Genomic DNA, 22,222 nt, shown 5'->3' on the forward strand with positions numbered 1-22,222 from the left:
ATGGAACAGTCTGTGTCATTAGGATTATAATCCCTTCTCCCCAGGTGTGACACACTAAGTGCCTAATGGACACTAAACATCACCAACGGGACCTGCTTAGTGCATAAGCTTCAATCTCAATTTGATGGAAACAAACACATTCGTAATGTGTTAAGAGGTGACGTCAGTGTAGATATTATAAATATGTAATGTTTGTAAAATAAATAATATATTTGTCTCAATACAAAAGTGACTTTGATACAAGTGGCAGCTGGTGGGAGGAGCTATAGGATGACAGGCTCATTGTAATGGCTGGAATGGAATAAAAGGAACGGAGTCAAACATGTGGTTTCCATATGTTTGATACCGTTCCATTGGTTCCATTTCAACCATTACAATGAGCTCGTCCACCTATAGCTCCACCCACCAGCCTCCACTGTTTGATACACATGTTTTGTATCTTTTACAAATATTCAGAAATTAATGGCAAATTAGTTTATTTTCATTGCATTTATTGCACTCAGAATAAACATTTTAAACTTTATACAGACTTATACAGATTGCCCCTGAACAAGGCAGTTAACCCACTGTTCCTAGGCCGTCATTGAATATAAGAATTTGTTCTCAACTGACTTGCCTAGTTAAATTAAGGTAAAATAAAAAACTGCAAAAAAAAATGATAAGAGACTGTATAGGAACAAGATGTTTGTGCACTACAGCAACCACTAGCCTTAATTTCATACTCAGTACATGAGACTGATTCTAAATGAAGACACAATCCTTATATCTTTACCTAATACAGTTTGCCATTTAGCTTACAGTTATTAGTACATACAGGTGGTCCTGAGAATCGAACCCACTACTATACTGGCGTTGCAAGTGCCATCCTCTACCAACAGAGCTACAGATAACCACTCCTTAGAGGTTATGAATGCATAAATGTACCTTTGGTATGAAAAGGATAGCCTAACAACACTTAATAACCAGGTAACCAAGTAATTCAAATTTGTGTTATATTACATTTATGATCATATACTGTGTATATATTTCACAGTAAATGACAGTACATTGAAATTCCAGAAACTAGCTTCCTGAAATTTGCTATTGTCAATAACCAGGTGGCAGGTAGCCTAACGTGTTCCCTAGCGATTGGGTTAGTAACTGAAAAATCACTGGTTCGAAATCCCTGAGGCGACTAGGTGACAAAACTGCCGAAGTGCCCTTGAGCAACACATTTCACCATAATTGCTCCTGTAAGTTGCTCTGGATAAGAGTGTCTGCTAAATGATAATAATAATCAAGTTAATTAGTGATTGATATGAGGGCACTATGACTGAACACTCCTTATCAAGAGGAATTTGATGCCTGTTTCTAAATTATACTTTTCAAGTTGAGAACTCTATAAACAGAATAAATCATATATATTTGGTATATTTGGTATTATAATAATTTCCCTTAACACCAATCATGTTTATTACAGAGATGAAGGCTGTTTTATTAACTATATGGAAATAGTAAAATGTATATTTTGTTGAAATCTAACTTCTTAATTTAGTCTTGAGAAACATAAAAACAGTCTGCTGGCTTAGCTATGTCTACTTGAAGTTGAAGTCACTTGTTGACAATTGTTTCTTGATCAGAAAGGTTTTCCAATCTTTGTATGGCACTGCTTCATGCAAACGCTGAAATGTTAGGTCCAATATACTGTAGTTATTTTGAAAAGCATACAAATGCTATATATTCTACCTTTAAAAAGTTATTACAACTGTATGCACAGTACCAGTCAAAAGTTTGGAGACACCTACTCATTCCAGAGTGTTTCTTTATTTTTACTATTTTCTACATTGTAGAATAATAGTGAAGACATCAAAACTATGAATTAACACATATGGAATCATGTAGTAACCAAAAAAAGTGTTAAATAAATCAATCAAAATATATTTGAGATTTGAGATTTCCAAGAGTGTGCAAAGCTGTCATCAAGGCAAAGGGTGGTTGTAGAATCTCAAATATATTTTGATTTGATTAACACTTTTTTTGGTTACTACATGATTCCATATGTGTTAATTCATAGTTTTGATGTCTTCACTATTATTCTACAATGTAGAAAATAGCACAAATAAAGAAAAAAAACTATACTGTTGATATAAAAAAAACATCATACACAGCAAATATTAAATGGCACTTTAAGTCACTTGTAAGGTCAGTAACACAATGACAAACTCTTATGGCAGGTTGTGTATCTTTACAACAGCAGTTTTTTTTGTCAAATCTGTGGACTTCCACAGTATGTGCCATGGCTATGGTACAGACCACAGGCAACGAAAGGCAATCTCGTGGTAATGCTTTTAACATAATCAAAATGTACATTAAATTCTACATTATATAAATAGATAAAGATTATATGCATAAGTTAATTAATATACACTGAGTGTACAAAACATTAAGGACACCTGCTCTTTCCATGACATAGACTGACCAGGTGCAACTCAATATCAGGAAGCTGTCCTTAATGTTTTATACACTCAGTGTATATACATAATGTTAACATAATAAACCCTTCATTCCCGTTTTTGATCGAACGGTCTTAGGTTTTCAATTAAAAACGTTTGACATCCAAATACTGAGGACACAAAGCTAGTTGAAAAGTCCATGACTAAATAGACATAATATTCAATTTCCTTTTGGGCTGTTTTGAACGAGCAAACAAAAAAACAGACAGAGACACAAACAAATATATTACAATATGGTACAATAAGTTTAAGTACTGTGTTTAAGTGCAAAGCGTAAAAAGAGCTTAAAAGAGCGATCTAACAAAATGGTATATGCCTGGTGGAAAAATACATGGGTATATGTAGCAGATATTGTCATTTGAAATTGGCATAGTCTGAGAAAATGTCAACAAAATCTTGAACCACTCTGTAGCAGAAGTCATATTGTTCCTGAAACAACAAACAAAACAAACATAAATCACTGAAATACATCATTGTCATTCTTTTGAAGATCATTTGAATGTATGTAATCTTTATACTGTATCTTTTAATTAATTTAGGCTACCATCATGCATTCAATCTCTATGATAGATATTGTATCCAAACATGGCAAACAATGTGTTGATGCTACGATAAGTCATACCTACCACAGTCTGAACCATGTGTGGTCTCTTCATGCGTAAGCTCTTGACTGTCTGAAACACGTCCAGTAGGCCCTCGGCTTTCACCCGCTCCAGAATATTACTCAGGGCGATGAATGTCCCAGTCCGACCCGCACCAGCACTGAGAAATAAACCCAGGACAGAATCATCATCATCTACAGCATCGACCAACTACCATTAGAGGGTATTGAAATGATGTGCTTGGAACTGAATGTGAATCAAAGGAGTATACTACATTACATACACCCTCAGGGTTCTACCAGTTCACTGTCATGCTGTTTGGGCTGCAATGAGCGCCAAAGCAATGCACTGATTTCACAACATTCAGGTAAGTTACACTACATGACTAAAAGTATGTGGACACCTCTTCGTCGAAGATCTCATTCCAAAATCATGGGCATTAATATGGAATTGGTCGCCCCTTTGCTGCTATAACAGTCTCAACTCTTCTGGGAAGGCTTTCCACTAGATGTTGGAACATTGCTGAGGGGACTTGCTTCCCTTTCAGCCACAAGAACATTAGTGAGGTCGGGCACTGATGTTGGGCGATTAAGCCTGGCTCGCAGTCGGAGTTCCAATACAACTCAAAGGTGTTCCATGGGGTTGAGGTCAGGGCTCATTGCAGGATCATTCAAGTTCTTCCACACCGATCGACAAACCATTTCTGCAAGGACCTCACTTTGTGCATGGGGACAATGTCATGCTGAAACAGGAAAGGGCCTTCCCCAAACTGTTGCCAAGGCCTAAGGGGCCAAGTCCGAACCATGAAAAACAGCCCCAGACCATTATTCCTCCTCCACCAAACTTTACAGTTGGAAAGGTGGCATCCTATGACGGTGCCACGTTGAAAGTCACTGAGCTCTTCAGTAAAGCCATTCTGCTGCCAATGTGTGTCTATGGAGATTGCATGGCGGAATGCTTGATTTTAAATACCTCTCAGCAACGGGTGTGGTTGCAATAGCCAAATCCACTCATTTAAATAGGTGTCCACATACTTTTGCATATATAGTGTATCTTGTTAGAGGTTGATACGAGATATCTCTAACAGTAGAGCTCCTAGATCTACACCTTCCTAGTCTCCCATTTCCCTAGCCATAGGGCTATACTGCAAACCTAACAGCTTACATCGTCCTTTCCCATTTGTATTGAAAACAATTAGTTGGAGAAAAGGTGACCTTTGACTAATAGTACTAATAATCAGCCTCCCTTAAAGAGACACTAATCCAAATGGTAGCACTAATAAATCTGCTATCTCTCACTCTCTTTGGATTGAGTCCGTGCTTACAATGCCGGTGAGTGCGAGAGAGGAGAGAGGGCGATTGTAATGGGCAAGCACCCATTCCCAACGGATGAGAAAAAGCTTTAAAAAGCCCCTCTTTAGACAGGCCCTGATGAAGGAATACGAGAGAGTGATGACACCATTTCCTGTCGTTAGCTCATTCTATCAGATTAATCAAAGCGCGAATTGTAAGAGATTTCACTTTGAGAGGTTTTAATTGACTGTGAATCAGTGGATTGGATCAATCCCAGTGGGCCGTGCTGCATGATAAGTACTTCACCTGGAGCTACGTATGTTCTGATCAGAGCTTTCACAGCAGTCTTTCACACAAGTAGTTATAAAGAGTTGGCCTGTAGAACAGTCTACAAAGGCTAAATGTACCATTTATTGAAACTGACATGATCAAAATGGAAAAAAAGTCATCAATATTCTTTAAAACATAATTTGGTGTTTGGTATGATCCTAATGTGTTTTTAAACCCCTAGATTCCATTGACGCAGTACATAACAAAAAAATTGAAGTTACATAAAAAATATATACAGTATATCCCCATCAAAATCTGTCAGTTTAAGCTAGAGATATATCTGTTGTTTTTTTTGTATTGGATGTGTCTCAATCCACCGCATCTGCCAGTGCACTTCCACATCTTTGGTGAAAAGTAGTAGAGCTAGCACAAAAATGTCTGTAACACCCGAATGGTTTGACCTACAAAATATTATGACCACTCTATGCTCTACGACCCCTGAAGGTAACCTGTATCGGTTTTTAAAAACAAAGAGTTTTTTAAATATTTCCTAGATAGGACAGATCCTGTAGGACAGATACTACAAAACCTTGTTTTTTTATTATTTATTTTTTGACTGTCCTTTTTGCTATTTGTGAATGCGTTATTCAATGCATTTCTATGGGCTTTAGTAGTAAAGGACAAAATCAATATTTTCTCAAATAATTTTGGGATATATTTTTTTATACCTAAAGGGGTCCTAAAATTCAAAATCCAATAGCTAAATGATCCATAGAATAACCATCTGAAAAAAATTAAATCATATTTCAGCTTTGCACCCCCCAGCCCCCCACCCCCCTCAACTTACAGAATTAAAAGGGCAGTAGTAATGAGTGTTTTGGGCTACCAGATTTGGTGTGTGTGTACAGTACATGTACCTTACCTGCAATGTACTATGATAGGGTGGTTTCCAGACTGTTGTTGCTGTCTCTGCACTGAAGCAATGATGTCGATCATTCCCTTTTCCTCTGCCGGTATTCCGATCTCAGGCCAGCCGTGGAAATGAAAGTGTCTGACGTGCCTTGACTGTTTTTCCTGGTGATGGGAAACATATGTGATTCATCATTACATACATTTGTATACCTGGTAACAATAAAAATAAACCTAACATGAACTTGACCTAATTCACTTTAAGATAAGACACACATTTAGATAACAGAATGGCATTGATTAGAGGACCAAACCCAGTGATCCTCAAGGACAAAAATAAAGATCACAAAGAATATATTTAAAATACATCCATATAGGGTAGCTCGCGTAAATGCTTGTTTATGTAAAGGAAACTCACTGGTCCATATGTGAGCACCATGTCCTTCAAAGTGAAAGTGTCACATAGGGCATCCCCCTTCAGCTCCAAAGTATAGTCTCCAAATGTCGCAGTGCCCTCTGCTGGCCAGTACTGGAAACATTTGTCCTGGGGAAAGTGACAGATACATGTCAGGCAGGAGTGTCAAACATAAAGCCCACAGGTGGGAAAAACAACCTACATCTACATTGAAATTACTAATAACAAATCGAAACTGTGTAGAAATTATAATGGTTGAAAATAAAATATAACGAAAATGGATCTACATTTATAGTCTCTCTGTTCAGCTTAATACAAATTCCCGAAATTAAAGCTATAGTCAGGGCACATTGAAAATACAGAAAAACGATGGATAGAAATGTCTTTGGTAATTTTGATGACAAGGAATGTTTGAGCGGACTTCCAGACCACTGAAGTGGTCCCACGGAGAAAAATGTATTTGACACCCCTGATGTAAGGCAATTAATTCTACATGTACATTTCTGTAGAAGGTCAAGACTACAGAACATTTTAACCCCCCCAAAATTCTAAGATAAATAAATATGTTGTGTATCACTATTAGAGGCAGCTAACTAGCAACGCGCATGCCCAGCCCACCTGGGGATCTCTATTTCCTGAATTTGAGGGGTGCAAAATCGATTTGTCAATTAAATCTTGTTGGATTGATTGCTTTAATTTTACACTGTTGGCTCTATCCCACTCTTGCTTGTGCCCCCCCCCCCCCCATTAACGTTAAGACCTCGGAAACATTTGAAATGACCTGTTAAACACATTCTAGTAATGGCTGAAATGGGCTCAATGGAATACAATGGTTTTCTGTTGCATCTATTGGTGTTGATTTTTTGAGCAAATGAAAAAGTAAACATTTAATAAAGTTTACATTTTTACAAATTAGATGCGCTGAAATTAAAGCAATTACAGGATATGAACACTCGGATTATAGTGATACTGATCTCTCAAACAATGTAAAGCAGGGGTCTCCTACCTTTTCTAGCAAGAGAGCTACTTCAAAAAATATATATATGCTACAAAAAATATATATAATTCTAGCTTTTAAATAGGCACATTATTCTCTTCTCCTCACCCCTGCAACTCTTCCCCAGGTCCTTAACGCACAAAAGAAAGTAGTGCACTATATTTTATAAACAACTGTAAGGGGGGGATTACACCTATACAATACTTTAAAAATATATTTTCCCAAATGATGTCTCCATTTTGTTTTTCCTTCTTAAAATTACAATTGTTCATAGAGAAACAACAAAATTGGATGTTCTGAGTCCATGTCAATTCTTAAATCGCATCGACATGTTAGATGCACTATTGTAAAGTGGTTGTTCCACTGGATATCATAAGGTGAATGCACCAATTTGTAAGTCGCTCTGGATAAGAGCGTCTGCTAAATGACTTAAATGTAAAATGTAAATGGAGACCCATGATGTAAAGTATGCATAGATAGGTGTAATCTACAGCCAAGCATTTTGTTTTTAAATCGCGTGGGTATCCTTCTCTACACACTTATTAAATTATGCAAGGGAATGTGACAACAACAGTAATTCATAATTAATGAGCCAGTATAGACAGCGCAGGTTAGCACTGCGTAGGCCTAAACAGAGGAAGTCTTTGGTGGTTGCAAACCTGTTATATAATGTATGCAAATACACCCAGTATATACAGTATATGCAAATGAGGCACATATAATTAATTTAAAAAATACCTGATATACTAAGAAAATCTATATTAAAAAAAAAAGGTGACAATTTACAATGAGTTGAATTCCTGAATTCCAACCAAAATGCCTGAACTCCATTCATTATTTGTCTGTGCCAGTACAACGTGTTATGTGCTATAATTCCGTTAATATAAGATGGATTTTAAAAACGTAAAAAGTTCAGAGGATCTTCATCCATTGTCCAACTGCAGCATTCATCAGAATTGTATTTTAAACCTTTTAACAATTTTGATGACTGTTGCTAAAATAACAGCTGTTATTTACTGATTAGGCTGTAGTTAGCTCTTGCCACAGTGGGGTCCGTACCTGTTCCCTCTCCTTGAGTTCAGTGAGCATGACAATAGAGTGACACCTGTACTCCCACACCATCCTCCAGAAGTCCTCCACCGTGTGGGACAGAGGACCTTGGGTAGCGATGAAGTAGTCCTTCTGTCTGTAGCCCTGGAAAAGAAAACCCATACTGTTCAGGGCATCATATACGTAAAGACAGAAACGGCTCTGGAGAAAGTTAAATGTGCTTCTAAATACTTACATCAATAAATGATGCATTGATGTAGTCCGTGAACTCTTGGCCCCTTTTCATTGACAATATAACCCGGTTGAAGTCATCTGTGGTCAAGCAAAAACCTTAACAACTTCATTTATTTCCAACAATAGTTCAACTACTTGTGTCGTTGGTGTCATTTAACTACAGTATATTAATTCCAAAAACTAAGACTACTTCAAAGGTGTAACTTGGCAAAGTTTTTAGGCCTAAAATGAATTAATATCAAGCATCAATACAGCACTAAGAGTTTGATGGTTGTAGCGTTGTAATGTATTATGGAACAGTTAAGAGTGTCAGAATATTCCTTACATGGAATGATCTGAAGCACACGGTTCTTCTTCATGTTGGCAGGAAGGTTTCCGGTCCTCATGTTCTCCTTCATTATGCGTACATTGGTCAGTTTCTGAGGAGAGGACATGGAGTGAAATTAGGACTACTTAAGAGATGGCTACCCTCATTTGAATGTGGCTATAAATGTGAGACAATTTAGGAAAGCAGATATACAGTAAGTGTTTGACTGGCCCTTACCCTGAACTCTTCTTCTAGGCCCAGCCTTTCGAGGGGTGCTCTGGTATTGTGGAGCTTCTGCAGGTGGCCTTCCAGAGAGGACACATCCAGCTCTGTGTCACCATACAGATAATACTCCAACAGAGCCTGATAGATGAATGAGTACTGCATCTGAAATACAGACAGAGTGAGAAATGGGGTGAAAGAGGCATCTTTGCATGCTTGTACTGCAGGATTACATTGAAATATCAGGAAACACTTTTACATCAGTCTGGACGAGTTGAGAGCGCTGCTCCCGTATTCTGGTCACAAACCCAAAGACATCCAGCCTCTGCTCTACATGCATCATGTCAATCATGGCGTCTATGACGATAAACGTTCCAGTCCTTCCTACGCCAGCACTGAGGAAAGACAAGACACAGCACAGAAGAGTGACCCTGACATTGTCATAGAACTCTGAGGTAAGTTAGATGATTCAATTGAAAGCTAATGCACTGTATTTCTGTGGCTCAGTTTGCAACAGGATTCTTGATTGTGGTATGGCCTAAAATGTGCTAAATTGCAACATGTCCATAAGAAATATTCTAAAAAGCCACATGTCTACAAGCCAACAACATCCACAGTGTTTGAAGGGCCAGTCACACAGACAGCAGTCTGGGATACCAGCTAAGGGTGATGGAAACCAATCGATGAGGCCCATTCAGGAAGCAAAGCCCCAGTGCAAACACCTGATTCAACAGTTGTTCCTGCAAGTGTCTGACTTCAGAGGTGTAGTCAGAGGTAACATGCCCATAGGGAGAAGGTGTACCCTCAGATTTGTCCTGTTTAAATACTTGTGTAAAGTACCAGTCAAAATTTTGGACACACCTACTCATTCAAGTATTTTTACTATTTTCTACATTGTAGAATCATTTGTTTTTCAACAGGATGATGACCAAACACACCTCCAGGCTGAGTAAGGGCTATTTGACCAAAAAGGAGCGCGATGGAGTGCTGCATCAGATGACCTTGCCTCCACAATCACCCGACCTCAACCCAATTGAGATGGCTTGGGATGAGTTGAACAGCAGAGTGAAGGAAAAGCAGCCAACAAGTGCTCAGCATTTGTGCAAACTCCTTCAAGGCTGTTGGAAAAGCATTCCTCATGAAGCTGGTTGAGAGAATGCCAAGAGTGTGCAAAACCGTCATCAAGGCAAAGGGTGGCTACTTCAAAGAATCTCAAACAACACATATTTTAATATTTTTATTTTCCATGTGTTGTATTTCATAGTTTAAGTCTTCACTATTATTCTACAAAGTAGAAAATCTTTCAAAGATAATTCGTAAAATGAATGAACATACACCTGTGGAACGGTCGTTAAGAAACCAGAAAGGACTGGCAAAAAGTGCTCTTCACTGACGAGTCGGGATTTGTCGGGATCAATTTGGACAGTAGGCAATTAAGGTCACAGTTATGAAAACTTAGGACACTAAAGAGGCCTTTCTACTGACTCTGAAAAACACCAAAAGAAAGATGCCCAGGGTCCCTGCTCATCTGCGTGAATGAGCCTTAGACATGCTGCAAGGAGGCATGAGGACTGCAGATGTGGCCAGGACAATAAATGGCAATGTCAGTACTGTGAGACGCCTAAGACAGCGGTACTGGGAGACAAGACAGACAGCTGATAGTCCTCGCAGTGGTAGACCACGTGTAACAACACCTGCACAGGATCGGTACATCCGAAAAGGTACAGGTGTCACGAATCCCGCCGAGGATGGTGCCTCTTCCTGTTCGGGCGGCGCTCGGCGGTCGTCGTCACCGGCCTACTAGCTGCCATCGATTTCTTTTATTTTTGTTTCTGTTAGTTTGGGCTGATTGGGTGCACCTGTTTTGAGTTTAGTTTTGTGGGTAGGCTATTTAAGGGAAGTCAGCCCGCTGGGTTTTGTGCGGGCTTGTTTATCTGTTATTTGGTGTTGGATTTGTATGTATGGATTTATTATTTTTCCGGACAGTTTAGTTCTGTGTTCTTGGACTCGTGTTTCATGCGCCCGTGTGTTTTGGGCATGATCGTTTTCCCTGTCTACTGGAGAAATAAATCCACGTTCTTGTATCACTGCTCTCTGCGTTTGACTCCTCCACCCAGTACTCCTAGCAGCTCTGACAACAGGATGGCAACAACACCTGTCCGAGTTACACCAGGAATGCACAATCCCTCCATCAGTGCTCAGACTGTCCGCAATAGGCTGAGAGAGGCTGGACTGAGGGCTTGTAGGCCTGTTGTAAGGCAGGTCCTCACCAGACATCACCGGCAACAACGTCACCTATGGGCACAAACCCACCGTCGCTGGACCAGAAAGGACTGGCAAAAAGTGCTCTTCACTGACGAGTCGGGATTTGTCGGGATCAATTTGGAGGTGGAGGGTCCGTCATGGTATGGGGCGGTGTGTCACGGCATCATCGGACTGAGCTTGTTGTCATTGCAGGCAATCTCAACGCTGTGAATTACAGGGAAGACATCCTCCTCCTTCATGTGGTACACTTCCTACAGGCACATCCTGCGCGCTTCAGCACTCAGCGGTCCCGTTCTGTGAGCTTGTGTGGCCTAACACTCCATGGCTGAGCCATTGTTGCGTCTAGACATTTCCACTTCACAATAACAGCACTTACAGTTGACCGGGGCAGCTGTAGCAGGGCAAAAATGGTCAAACTGACAAACTTGTTTGAAAGGTAGCATCCTATGACGGTGCCACGTTGAAAGTCACTGAGCTCTTCAGTACGGACCATTCAACGCCCAATGTTTGTATGGCGGTGTGCTAGATTTTATACACCTGTCAGCCACGAGTGTGGCTGAAATAGCAGAATCCACTAATTTAAAGTGGTGTCAACATATTTTTGGCCATGTATAATTTTAGCCAATATATATATATATATATATATACATACACACACACAGTTGAAGTCGGAAGTTTACATACACATAGGTTGGAGTCATTAAATCTCATTTTTCAACCACTCCACAATTTTCATGTTAACAAACTATAGTTTTGGCAAGTCGGTTAGGACATCTAGTTTGTGCATGACAAGTAATTTTTCCAACAATTGTTTAAAGACAGATTATTTCACTTATAATTCACTGTATCACAATTCCAGTGGGTCAGAAGTTTACATACACTAAGTTGACTGTGCCTTTTAACAGCTTGGAAAATTCCAGAAAATGAAGTCATGGCTTTAGAAGCTTCTGATAGGCTAATTGACATCATTTGAGTCAATTGGAGGTGTACCTGTGGATGTATTTCAAGGCCTACCTTCAAACTAAGTGCCTCTTTGCTTGACATCATGGGAAAATGTAAAGAAATCCGCCAAGACCTCAGACCTAAGTCTGGTTCATCATTGGGAGCAATTTCCAAATGCATGAAGGTACCATGTTCATCTGTACAAACAATAGTACGCAAGTATAAACACCATGGGACCACACAGCCGTCATACCGCTCAGGAAGGAGACGCCTTCTGTCTCCTAGAGATGAACATACTTTGGTGCGAAAAGTGCAAATCAATCCCAGAACAACAGCAAAGGACCTTGTGAAGATGCTGGAGGAAACAGGTACAAAAGTATCTATATCCACAGTAAAACGAGACCTATATCGACATAACCTGAAAGGCTGCTCAGCAAGGAAGAAGCCACTGCTCCAAAACTGCCATAAAAAAGCCAGACTACGGTTTGTAACTGCATATGGGGACAAAGACGATAATTTTTTGGAGAAATGTCCTCTGGTCTGATGAAACAAAAATAGAACCATTTGGCCATAATGACCATCATTATGTTTGGAGGAAAATGGGGGAGGCTTGCAAGTCGAAGAACACCATCCAAACAGTGAAGCACGGGGGTGGCACCATCATGTTGTGGGGGTGCTTTGCTGCAGGAGGGACTGGTGCACTTCACAAAATAGATGGCATCATGAGGAAAGGAAATTATATGGATATATTGAAGCAACATCTCAAGACATCAGTCAGGAAGTTAAAGCTTGGTCGCAAATGGGTCTTCCAAATGGACAATGACCCCAACCATACTTCCAAAGTTGTGGAAAAATGGCTTAAGGACAACAAAGTCAAGGTATTGGAGTGGCCATCACAAAGCCCTGACCTCAATCCCATAGACAATATGTGGGCAGAACTGAAAAAATTATGTGCGAGCAAGGAGGCCAAGAAACCTGACTCCAGTTACACCAGCTCTGTCAGGAGGAATGGGCCAAAATTCACCCACCTTAATGTGGGAAGCTTGTGGAAGGCTACCTGAAACGTTTTACCCAAGTTAAACAATTTAATGGCAATACTTCAAAATACTAACTGAGTGTATGTAAACTTCTGACCAACTGGGAATGTGATGAAATAAATAAAAGCTGAAATAAATCATTCTCTCTACTATTATTCTGACATTTCATATTCTTAAATTAAAGTGGTGATCCTAACTGACCTAAGACAGGGAATTTTTACTAGGATTAAATGTCAGGAATTGTGAAAAAGTGAGTTTAAATGTATTTCGCTAAGGTGTATGTAAACTTCCGACTTCAACTGTATATAGTAATATTACTATCCAACCAGCAATTTTATGAAGTTGGCTTTATCTAGCCCAGATAGGTTCCCAATCCACCAACTGCATAACTAGCTACCAAGAAGTCATTTCAGGCTATCAAGTTAGAGTAGCTAGCTTGTCTAACTATCTTAGCTGGCTTGCCTGCTGGCAATGTTGGTAGACCTTAAAAAAGCAAGCAAATCTAAATGTAATGTATAAGACTCACATTCCTTTCAATCTTTTACCCAGATTTTATCAAAAAGATGCAGAGAAGCATATTTAGTTTCTTTAAAAAAAGAACCACCAGTCAGGAGGATACAGACAGCTCAAGAGGTATGCTTACAGTAGACATGCAGAAAAATATACATAGAATCAAGCATAATGATTATGTCTCTAGATTGCAGGAAAATGCTGTTTCAGGTGTTTAAATAATGCTGTAATGCCCTGCCATCCTCACGTACCGTGTGCCCCCTTAGATCGTTCATGATGCCTTTTGGTAAGGTAGTTTCATATGACATGACACAGGCATTGAAATTCCAGCCATACCAGTACTAAATAAAGGGAAGATGATTGGCATACTTTTTTAGTAAACGATTTTACACTATAATCTTGTTAACTTATACATATCATACCGTTTATATTAACCACTATAGCCTTCATTTAGTACAGCCTGTAGATATGAATTCCCAGTTACAATCCCCAGTCTCCTCCCCTGGTTCAGTACCTGCAGTGCACCACGATGGGTCCTGCATAGGAAGGGTTGACCGTCTTCACCTTCTTGAGGAACTTGAGCATGCCGATGGGGGAGAAAGGCACCCCAAAGTCTGGCCAGTTGGTGAAGTGGAGCTGGGTGACCAGGCAGGGGGCCCTGGGGCCGTCACTCCCCTGCTGTTTACAACAGGAAAACACATAAATAATTTAGATAATAAACTGCAAATTGTCACACTCTGATCTATTTCACCTGTCTTGTGCTTGTCTCCACCCCCCTCCAGGTGTCGCTCATTTTCCCCATTATCCCCTGTGCATTTATACCTGTGTTTTCTGTTTGGCTGTTGCCAGTTCGTCTTGTCTCGTCAAGCCTACCAGCGTGGTTTTTCCCGTACTCCTGTTCTCTCTAGTCCATTTTCTAGTTCTTCCGGTTTTGACCATTCTACCTGCCCTGACCCTGCCTGCCATTCTGTACATTACTGACTCTGCCCTGGATTACTGACCAAAACAGGGTTTGCCTGCACCCTGTTTTGTAATAAACATCTATGATTCGAACTGTCTGCATCTGGGTCTTATCCTGAGTCCTGATAGTAAATACCTGGTCACAGTCTCACACAGCATCATGTTTTCTAAGTGAGGGATCATACGCAGGGTTGTCATGTAGGCACATACAATGACACTTACATATTGTACACAGAACTTGCGCATGGTGTAGTCCACCAGTACAGTAAAGTCCTCTGCTGCCACCCTCACGTTCCCATACATCCAACAGCCCTGGTCTGGCCAGTACTGGTAACACTTGTCCTGAAGAGAGGCGAAATGGACATTCAGCAAAGCAGAAATTACAAAATAGACACTATTTGAATAGTTTCACCAATGTGAATGGCAGAGACTTTTATGGGGATTAATATTACTGACCAGGTGATAGAGTTGCCAGAAGTGATAGTCTGTCAGTCAATAAGTGAATCACTCTGATGTTCTAGACCATTAATGAGACTCTCAGACTAATTATAATCAAGCCTTGAGATGACTTTATCAACAAATTGTTTAGTGCCGCTAAACCCTCTGTTTTGTTATTTATTGATCAGCCCCTTGAGGTTCAATGGAATGTGATGCCAAGTCATTTGGGGTGACATATTGTATGGATTGGGAATGTAAGGAAAGGGTCAAATAAATTATACCCATGACCTTGAGGTGTGAGAAGACAAGAAGGGGCCTAGCAAAGGCCCTTTAGAACATCTAAGGATGTTGAACTGTCAAATCATTCTACAAGAGATCCCATTAGCAAATCTGAAGATATTCTTTACTGGTTGTATAAGCAGATAAGGGAGCAGTCAAACCTCTTTTCTCTCTTTCAGGTTAGTGAGCATCACTATAGTAGCAGTCTTCTGTTCCCAGACCATCCGCCAAAAGTCTGCCACAGTGTCGTGCATTGGGCCTATGGAAAAGAGAGAATGACACGGTTACCACAGACGTAAGAAGACATACTGTAGATATAAAGTAGGCCTAGTGTGCTGGAAAATAGCATATGCTTACATAAAAGAGTTAATTGAAAAAAACGAATCCTCTAGTAGTACAGTATTTTGCACAATAATGTTGCATATAGCTTATTTACCTTGAGCTGCAATGAATTTGTTCTTCTCTTTATAACCCTGGTGAAAAATTAAATATGTTTTGGCAAGTTACAGTAGTTATTAGACTGTAATGAGAAAGGAAGTAACACTGGATGCATTGAAATTATTTATAATAGGATGGAACGAAATACATAGTAAATATAACTCACATCTATGTATGAGGCATTTATGTAGTCCGTACAAGAATAACCATCGATTTGAGTTAACAACACTCTGGAATGGTCATCTGTTGAAAATGTCAAAAGAGACAAAATTGTACTAGGAAAATAGGTATCCTATTGATAATTATTTCATTACATGTTATCATTTTATTTGTATCTCTCTTAAGTGGGTTTAGTAGTTGCAAAATGTATTCCCATAACAATTCCCTCACTCACATGGTAGGATGTTTGGATATCTGTTCTTGTCCCTGTTGATTACCCTGCTAGCCTCCTCAAAGGAGCTGTGCTGGTAGCCACAGGGCAGTGACTACACAAACACAACACAAACACAGGGGGTCAAACTATGAAGCCATTAATGAAGCCCTCATACATGCAGCATAATATGTAACAACTATAAACTCTACGTGACATTATTAGCATTAACAAATGAAGGTATCACACTACTGTGACTACTATGTGTTGTATGAAAAGGAGCCCACATTGAACTCCTCTCTGAAAAGCTTGCAGTCGTCTGCCGAGCATATCCGGAACTGGTCTTCTAGCGAGTCCAGGGGGATGGGGAAGTAACGCTTGGATGGAGATGGGGATCGTGGGAGGAGGACCACTGTCTGCTCTCCTGTGTAAAAAAAATTAAATACATGTAAACATCAATGTTTTTACATTCAGTACAATAATTGTGATATAACTGAAATAATAGTTATGCATTTTTCTTTTAAAGGGGAAAAGTAGATGACCTAATAACACATGTGATGAGGTGAACATAAGGAGGGTGAAATCATACAGGGATTCATAAAAACAACTCTCACTCACACTTGCTAAACATTGTACTTTACATGTGAAAGTTACATTATAACTTACAATAACACACCTCACCATCGCAGGACAGAACATCCTTCTCTCCCCCTCACACGGAACCCAAACCGGCTGCGCGCGTGCGCCATCGTGCATAAATGTATTTTGTCCCCCCACACCAAACGCGATCATGACACGCAGGTTAAAATATCAAAACAAACTCTGAACCAAATCATATTAATTTGGGGACAGGTCGAAAAGCATTAAACATTTATGGCAATTTAGCTAGCTAGCTTGCACTTGCTAGCTAATTTGTCGTATTTAGCTAGCTTGCTGTTGCTAGTTAATTTGTCCTGGGATATAAACATTGAGTTGTTATTTTACCTGAAATGCATAAGGTCCTCTACTCCACCAATTAATCAACACATAAAATGGTCAACCGAATCGTTTCTTGTCATCTCTCCTCCTTCCAGGATTTTTCTTCTCTTGACTTTATATTACGATTGGCAAATTTCATAAATTACGTGCATTATCGCCACCGACCTATTTCTTCTTTCAGTCCCCCACGTGGGTATAACCAATGAGGAGATGGCACGTGGGTACCTGCTTCTATAAACCTATGAGGAGATGGGAGAGACAGGACTTGCAGCGCGATCTGCGTCAGAAATAGAACTGACTTCTATTTTAGTCCTTGGCAACGCAGACGCTCGTTGGCGTGCGCGAGCAGTGTGGGTGCAATAATTGAATAATATAGATTTCTACATTTATTTTGCAACGCTCGCCCACGCGACGCGAGCGGTGTAGTCAGCCTGTCAGTTTCCAATCTGGGTGTAAAGCTTGATTCCTCCCTGACCTTTGACAGCCACATCAGACACCTTTGTAAAGCGTCATTCTATCACCTCAAGCACATTGCCAAACTCTGTACCACCCTCACTCAGTCTGATATAGAAAAGCTTGTCTATGCCTTCATCTCCTCGAGGCTGGTTTACTGCAACACACCCTTCATCAGGATCCCTGGCAGGAGTCTCCAGAAGCTCCAATACATCCGGAACAGAGCTACCAGAGTGTGGAAACGCCACCACATCACCCCCATTCTGGCATCTCTGCAATGCCTCCCAGTCCTATTCCGGATTGAATTCAAAACCCTCCTGCTGATTTTCCAGTGTATTCATGGCAATGCCCCTCCTTATCTCAAATAACTTCCCTCCCTTAACCCCAGCCGCACCCTCAGCTAGACTGCCTCAACCTCTGGAATGCCCTTCCGGACCACCTGAAGGCACCACAGACTCTGGGCTCCATTAAAATGGTCCTAAATACCTTTCTCTCTAGGAAGGCTTTCTGCTGATAGCTGTGCTCCTTTTTTTATATATATATTTTTTTATAATTATTTATCACATAAAACACAAGGAATGGGTAACATTAAAGTATTAGAACATGAAGGACAAACGATACAGCATCAAGACACTATCAAACATGTATCAGTCTTTCCGCAACAGAGCCATCCTTATGTGTGAGGGTGCGTGATAGTGATATAAAATATGTCATAGTTTCCTTTTTCATGATATCAATCTTGTGAAACCCGAACCCTCCAAGATCCCCCCCACAGTTCCCCAATAGCTATCCCTCAACCATTCGAGACCCCTCCCACAGTCCCCCCCCAGAAAAAAATTTATAAATACAATTAATTCCATTCCCCACCCCCAATGCACCAACAACCAAGAGAATGAACCAAAGAGAAAAAAGGAAAAGACAGAAGAAAACAGCAAACAACAATGCAAAAAAAACAAAAAAAAACAGCAATGCCTACTTTATATGTTTGTGTGCATGTCTGGCACTATTACATGTATGTGTGTGTTCTTGTATGTGTTTATTTGAATGAGAGTGTGTATATGCATGTGTACAAACACCTGCACGGCATCAGCCTCAGGCAAACCGGCATTAGTTGTAAAAACACTGCCACATAATGTCCTTCAAATGTACTTTTATTATGTTTTATTTTGACATTTTTTTCCTTTATCTTTTGACCATCATTCTCTCTCTCACACAGCAACTCCCCTCCCACGTGTCTCCAATTCCACATACCAACCCTCAGCTTCACATAGCCCATCCCATCTATCTCTGCTGGCCACCTACTTCGGGTTTCTACGCAACACATACAGTGGGGAGAACAAGTATTTGAGACACTGCCGATTTTGCAGGTTTTCCTACTTACAAAGCATGTAGAGGTCTGTAATTTTTATCATAGGTACACTTCAACTGTGAGAGACGGAATCTAAAACAAAATCCAGTAAATCACATTGTATGATTTTTAAGTAAATAATTTGCATTTTATAGGAGGAAGAAGAAGGATGAGTACATTCACAAGAACACCATCCCAACCGTGAAGCATGGTGGTGGAAACATCATTCTTTGGGGATGCTTTTCTGCAAAGGGGACAGGACGACTGCACCGTATTGAGGGGAGGATGGATGGGGCCATGTATCGCGAGATCTTGGCCAACAACCTCCTTCCCTCAGTAAGAGCATTGAAGATGGGTCGTGGCTGGGTCTTCCAGCATGACAACGACCCGAAACACACAGCCAGGGTAACTAAGGAGTGGCTCACACTCTACCAACAGTTTTATGCCCCAAATATTCAACATTTTGTTGGTGGAAAGAATTCTATATAATAATTTTAGCTGAAAAGCACGAAGTCTTGAATCTTGCGTTGTTTTATATATCAACTCGTACACCCTGTACCATGGAATCGGTACATCAAAAATCTCTATTTTGCAATCTGTATGGCACAGTTCTCAACATCCTGGTCCTCAAATGAAACTGGTATACTTTCCTATTTATAATATTTTTATTCCTCCGCCAGTTTTGATCCTTTATATTGGGCAGACAGACCAGCTCCCTACCTCCTCTCGCTGCCACACACCTTCTCCATTTTTGGGGCAATGCTGTAATCAATTGGTTGTACTCTTGGATTGAGCAGACCTTCCCATAAAATTCTGATAACTCCATGAAGGACATACACACTCTACCATTACAATTTACAATATAATTTAAGAACAAAATACCCTTTTCAAACATCTTTCCCATAAATACAGGTATTTTATCAACCAGCACATTTGAGTTCAGCCATAATATTTGTTGTAATATTTGTTCTATCTTTTCAGGGGGATGAAATTGAAATTGTAGCCAGATCTGCAATGCTTGTTTGAAAAAGACAGATACTTTGAAAAAAGTATAATTTTCAATTAATCGAAAATGAGACATGGCAATCTGCACAAAAGCAAAAAGGCCATTTTTAAACAATGGATGAGCTTTTCTTATGAATCTACTTGAGAACCATTTAGGGTTCAAATAAAACTTTTGAATGAGTGAAGCTTTTAGAGAGAGGTTTAGTGCTTTTATATTTAATAATCTCAACCCACCCAATTCATAATATAGATAGGCTCGTTTTATTTTGTCTGGTTTAGCGTCCCAGATAAAGCTAAATATTTTTTGCTCATATGATTTGAAAAATGCATCATCAGGAGTAGGCAGCACCATAAGTAAGTGAGTAAACTGAGGTATGACTAAGGAGTTAATCAGGGCAATTTTTGCATAAATAGACAGGTATTTACCTTTCCATGGTTGTAGGATCTTGTCTATTTTTACAAGTTTTCTATTGAAATTCATTGTGGAGAGCTTATTTATATCTTTTGTGATATGAATCCCGAGTATGTCTACTTCACCATCAGCCCATTTTATAGGTAAGCTAAAGGTAATGTAAAAGTTGTATTTTTTAAGGATCCAATACGTAATATTGTACACTTATCATAATTCGTTTTTAGTCCAGTGAGTACAGAAAAGTTATCTAGATCTTTAATGAGACATTGCAGGGATCTAGCTTGCGGACTTAACATAAAACTTGAGTCATCGGCATACATGGACACCTTCGTTTTTAAGCCTTGGATTTCTAATCCTCTAATGTTGTTATTGGATCTGATTTTAATAGCTAGCATTTCGATGGCCATAACGATATGGTGACAGCGGACACCCTTGTTTAACTCCTCTTGACAATTCAAAACTATTTTACACCTGGGGTTGCTATACATTATTTTTTACCCATTTTATAAGAGAATTACCGAAATTAAAAAAATCCAGGCATTTATAAATAAAATCCAGTCTTACTTTATCAAATGCCTTTTCAAAATCCGCTATAAATACCATTCCTTGCTTCTTAAATGTTTCATGATGTTCTATTATTTCTAGTAGTTGTCGTATATTATCTCAAATGTATCGTCCATGTAAGAAACAGTCTGATCAGGATGAACAAAACCTGGTAAAACCCTTTTAATTCTGAGTGCTATGCATTTTGATAGTATTTTTGCATCACAACATTGAAGTGTAAGGGGCCTCCAGTTTTTTAGATAGACCGGGTCTTATTATTTGCCATCTGGGTCTTGTTTTAATAATAGAGAAATCAGACCTACCTGACAGACTACCATTTCTATAGGAGTAGTTAAAACAATCTAACAATGGAGCTTTTAGAATATCAAAAAATACTTGATATACCTCTACTGGTATGCCCTCAAGCCCTGGGGTTTTTCCAGACTGAAATTATTTAATAGCCTCAAAAGTTTCTTCCTCTGTAATTTGGCCTTCACACTGATCTTTCTGTACATTTGTTTATTTAAATTTTTTTAAAGTATTTGGAAAGAATTCCTTACCGTACTCTTCATTCAGTGGGAGAGGATGAGACGGAAAAGAGAACATCTGCCTAAAATAATTAGCTTCCTCTTTTAAAATATCATTCGGAGAATCATAGATGACTCCGTCTTCAGTAACGAGTTTCTGCAAATTATTTTTGTTAGCGTTCCTGTGTTGGAGATTCAGGAAGAATTTTGTGCATTTTTCTCCATATTCCATCCAGTTTGCTTTATTTTTGTAATAGATGACATTAGATCATTCTTGAAAAAGTTCAAGTTATTTTGTATTTTTCCTCTAACTTATTTTGTATCTCTGTAGTGTCGTTTTTATTGCTATCTACCTGTACTATTAGTTCATGGATTTCCCTTGTTAGTCTTGTTTCTTTAGCCAGAAACTGCTTTTTCATTATTGATGAATATTGAATTGAATGACCCCTAAATGTACATTTTGTCACGTTCCTGACCTGTTTTCTGTTAGTTTTGTATGTGTTAGTTGGTCAGGACGTGAGTTTGGGTGGGCAGTCTATGTTGTCTGTTTCTATGTTGGTTTAAAGGGTGACCTAATATGGCTCTCAATTAGAGGCAGGTGTTTTTCATTTCCTCTGATTGAGAGTCATATTAAGGTAGGTGTTTTCACACTGTTTGTTTGTGGGTGGTTGTCTCCTGTGTCTGTGTATATGTTTGCACCATACGGGACTGTTTCGTTCATTCGTTTGTTTTGTAGTAAGTACTTGTTCGTTCGTTCTTCGTGTTTCATGTAAGTTCGTCGTTCTAAGTCTGTCTACTTTCGTTTTGTTATTTTGTATCATTTCAAGTATAGTTCGTTTTGTTCTTGTAAATAAATCATTATGTATTCACAACCCGCTGCGCCTTGGTCGAATCACTACTCCTCCTCTTCGTATGAAGAGAGAGAGG

The 22,222-nt window shown here is 39.5% G+C and overlaps 1 protein-coding gene across 3 annotated transcripts in view; it reads right to left on the reverse strand.

Moving 5' to 3' along the window:
- Window positions 1-474: 474 nt before the first annotated feature.
- Window positions 475-22,222, reverse strand: part of LOC139570906 (receptor-type tyrosine-protein phosphatase epsilon-like) — a 61,106-nt gene continuing 39,358 nt past the window's right edge. For all 3 annotated transcript variants that reach the window (XM_071393221.1, XM_071393222.1, XM_071393223.1), the window contains 16 exons: window positions 16,317-16,453; window positions 16,054-16,144; window positions 15,826-15,902; window positions 15,658-15,694; window positions 15,383-15,480; window positions 14,727-14,846; window positions 14,059-14,222; window positions 9,050-9,185; window positions 8,806-8,955; window positions 8,587-8,680; window positions 8,263-8,339; window positions 8,037-8,171; window positions 5,984-6,109; window positions 5,579-5,730; window positions 3,119-3,254; window positions 475-2,921 (listed from right to left, as the gene is read on the reverse strand). In XM_071393221.1, coding sequence (XP_071249322.1) covers window positions 2,847-2,921; window positions 3,119-3,254; window positions 5,579-5,730; window positions 5,984-6,109; window positions 8,037-8,171; window positions 8,263-8,339; window positions 8,587-8,680; window positions 8,806-8,955; window positions 9,050-9,185; window positions 14,059-14,222; window positions 14,727-14,846; window positions 15,383-15,480; window positions 15,658-15,694; window positions 15,826-15,902; window positions 16,054-16,144; window positions 16,317-16,453 — 1,805 coding nt within the window. In that variant the 3' untranslated portion in view covers window positions 475-2,846. The remainder of the gene's footprint in view (window positions 2,922-3,118; window positions 3,255-5,578; window positions 5,731-5,983; window positions 6,110-8,036; window positions 8,172-8,262; window positions 8,340-8,586; window positions 8,681-8,805; window positions 8,956-9,049; window positions 9,186-14,058; window positions 14,223-14,726; window positions 14,847-15,382; window positions 15,481-15,657; window positions 15,695-15,825; window positions 15,903-16,053; window positions 16,145-16,316; window positions 16,454-22,222) is intronic.

This window comes from Salvelinus alpinus, chromosome 3 (genome assembly GCF_045679555.1).
Source record: "Salvelinus alpinus chromosome 3, SLU_Salpinus.1, whole genome shotgun sequence".
Lineage (NCBI taxonomy): Eukaryota > Metazoa > Chordata > Actinopteri > Salmoniformes > Salmonidae > Salvelinus > Salvelinus alpinus.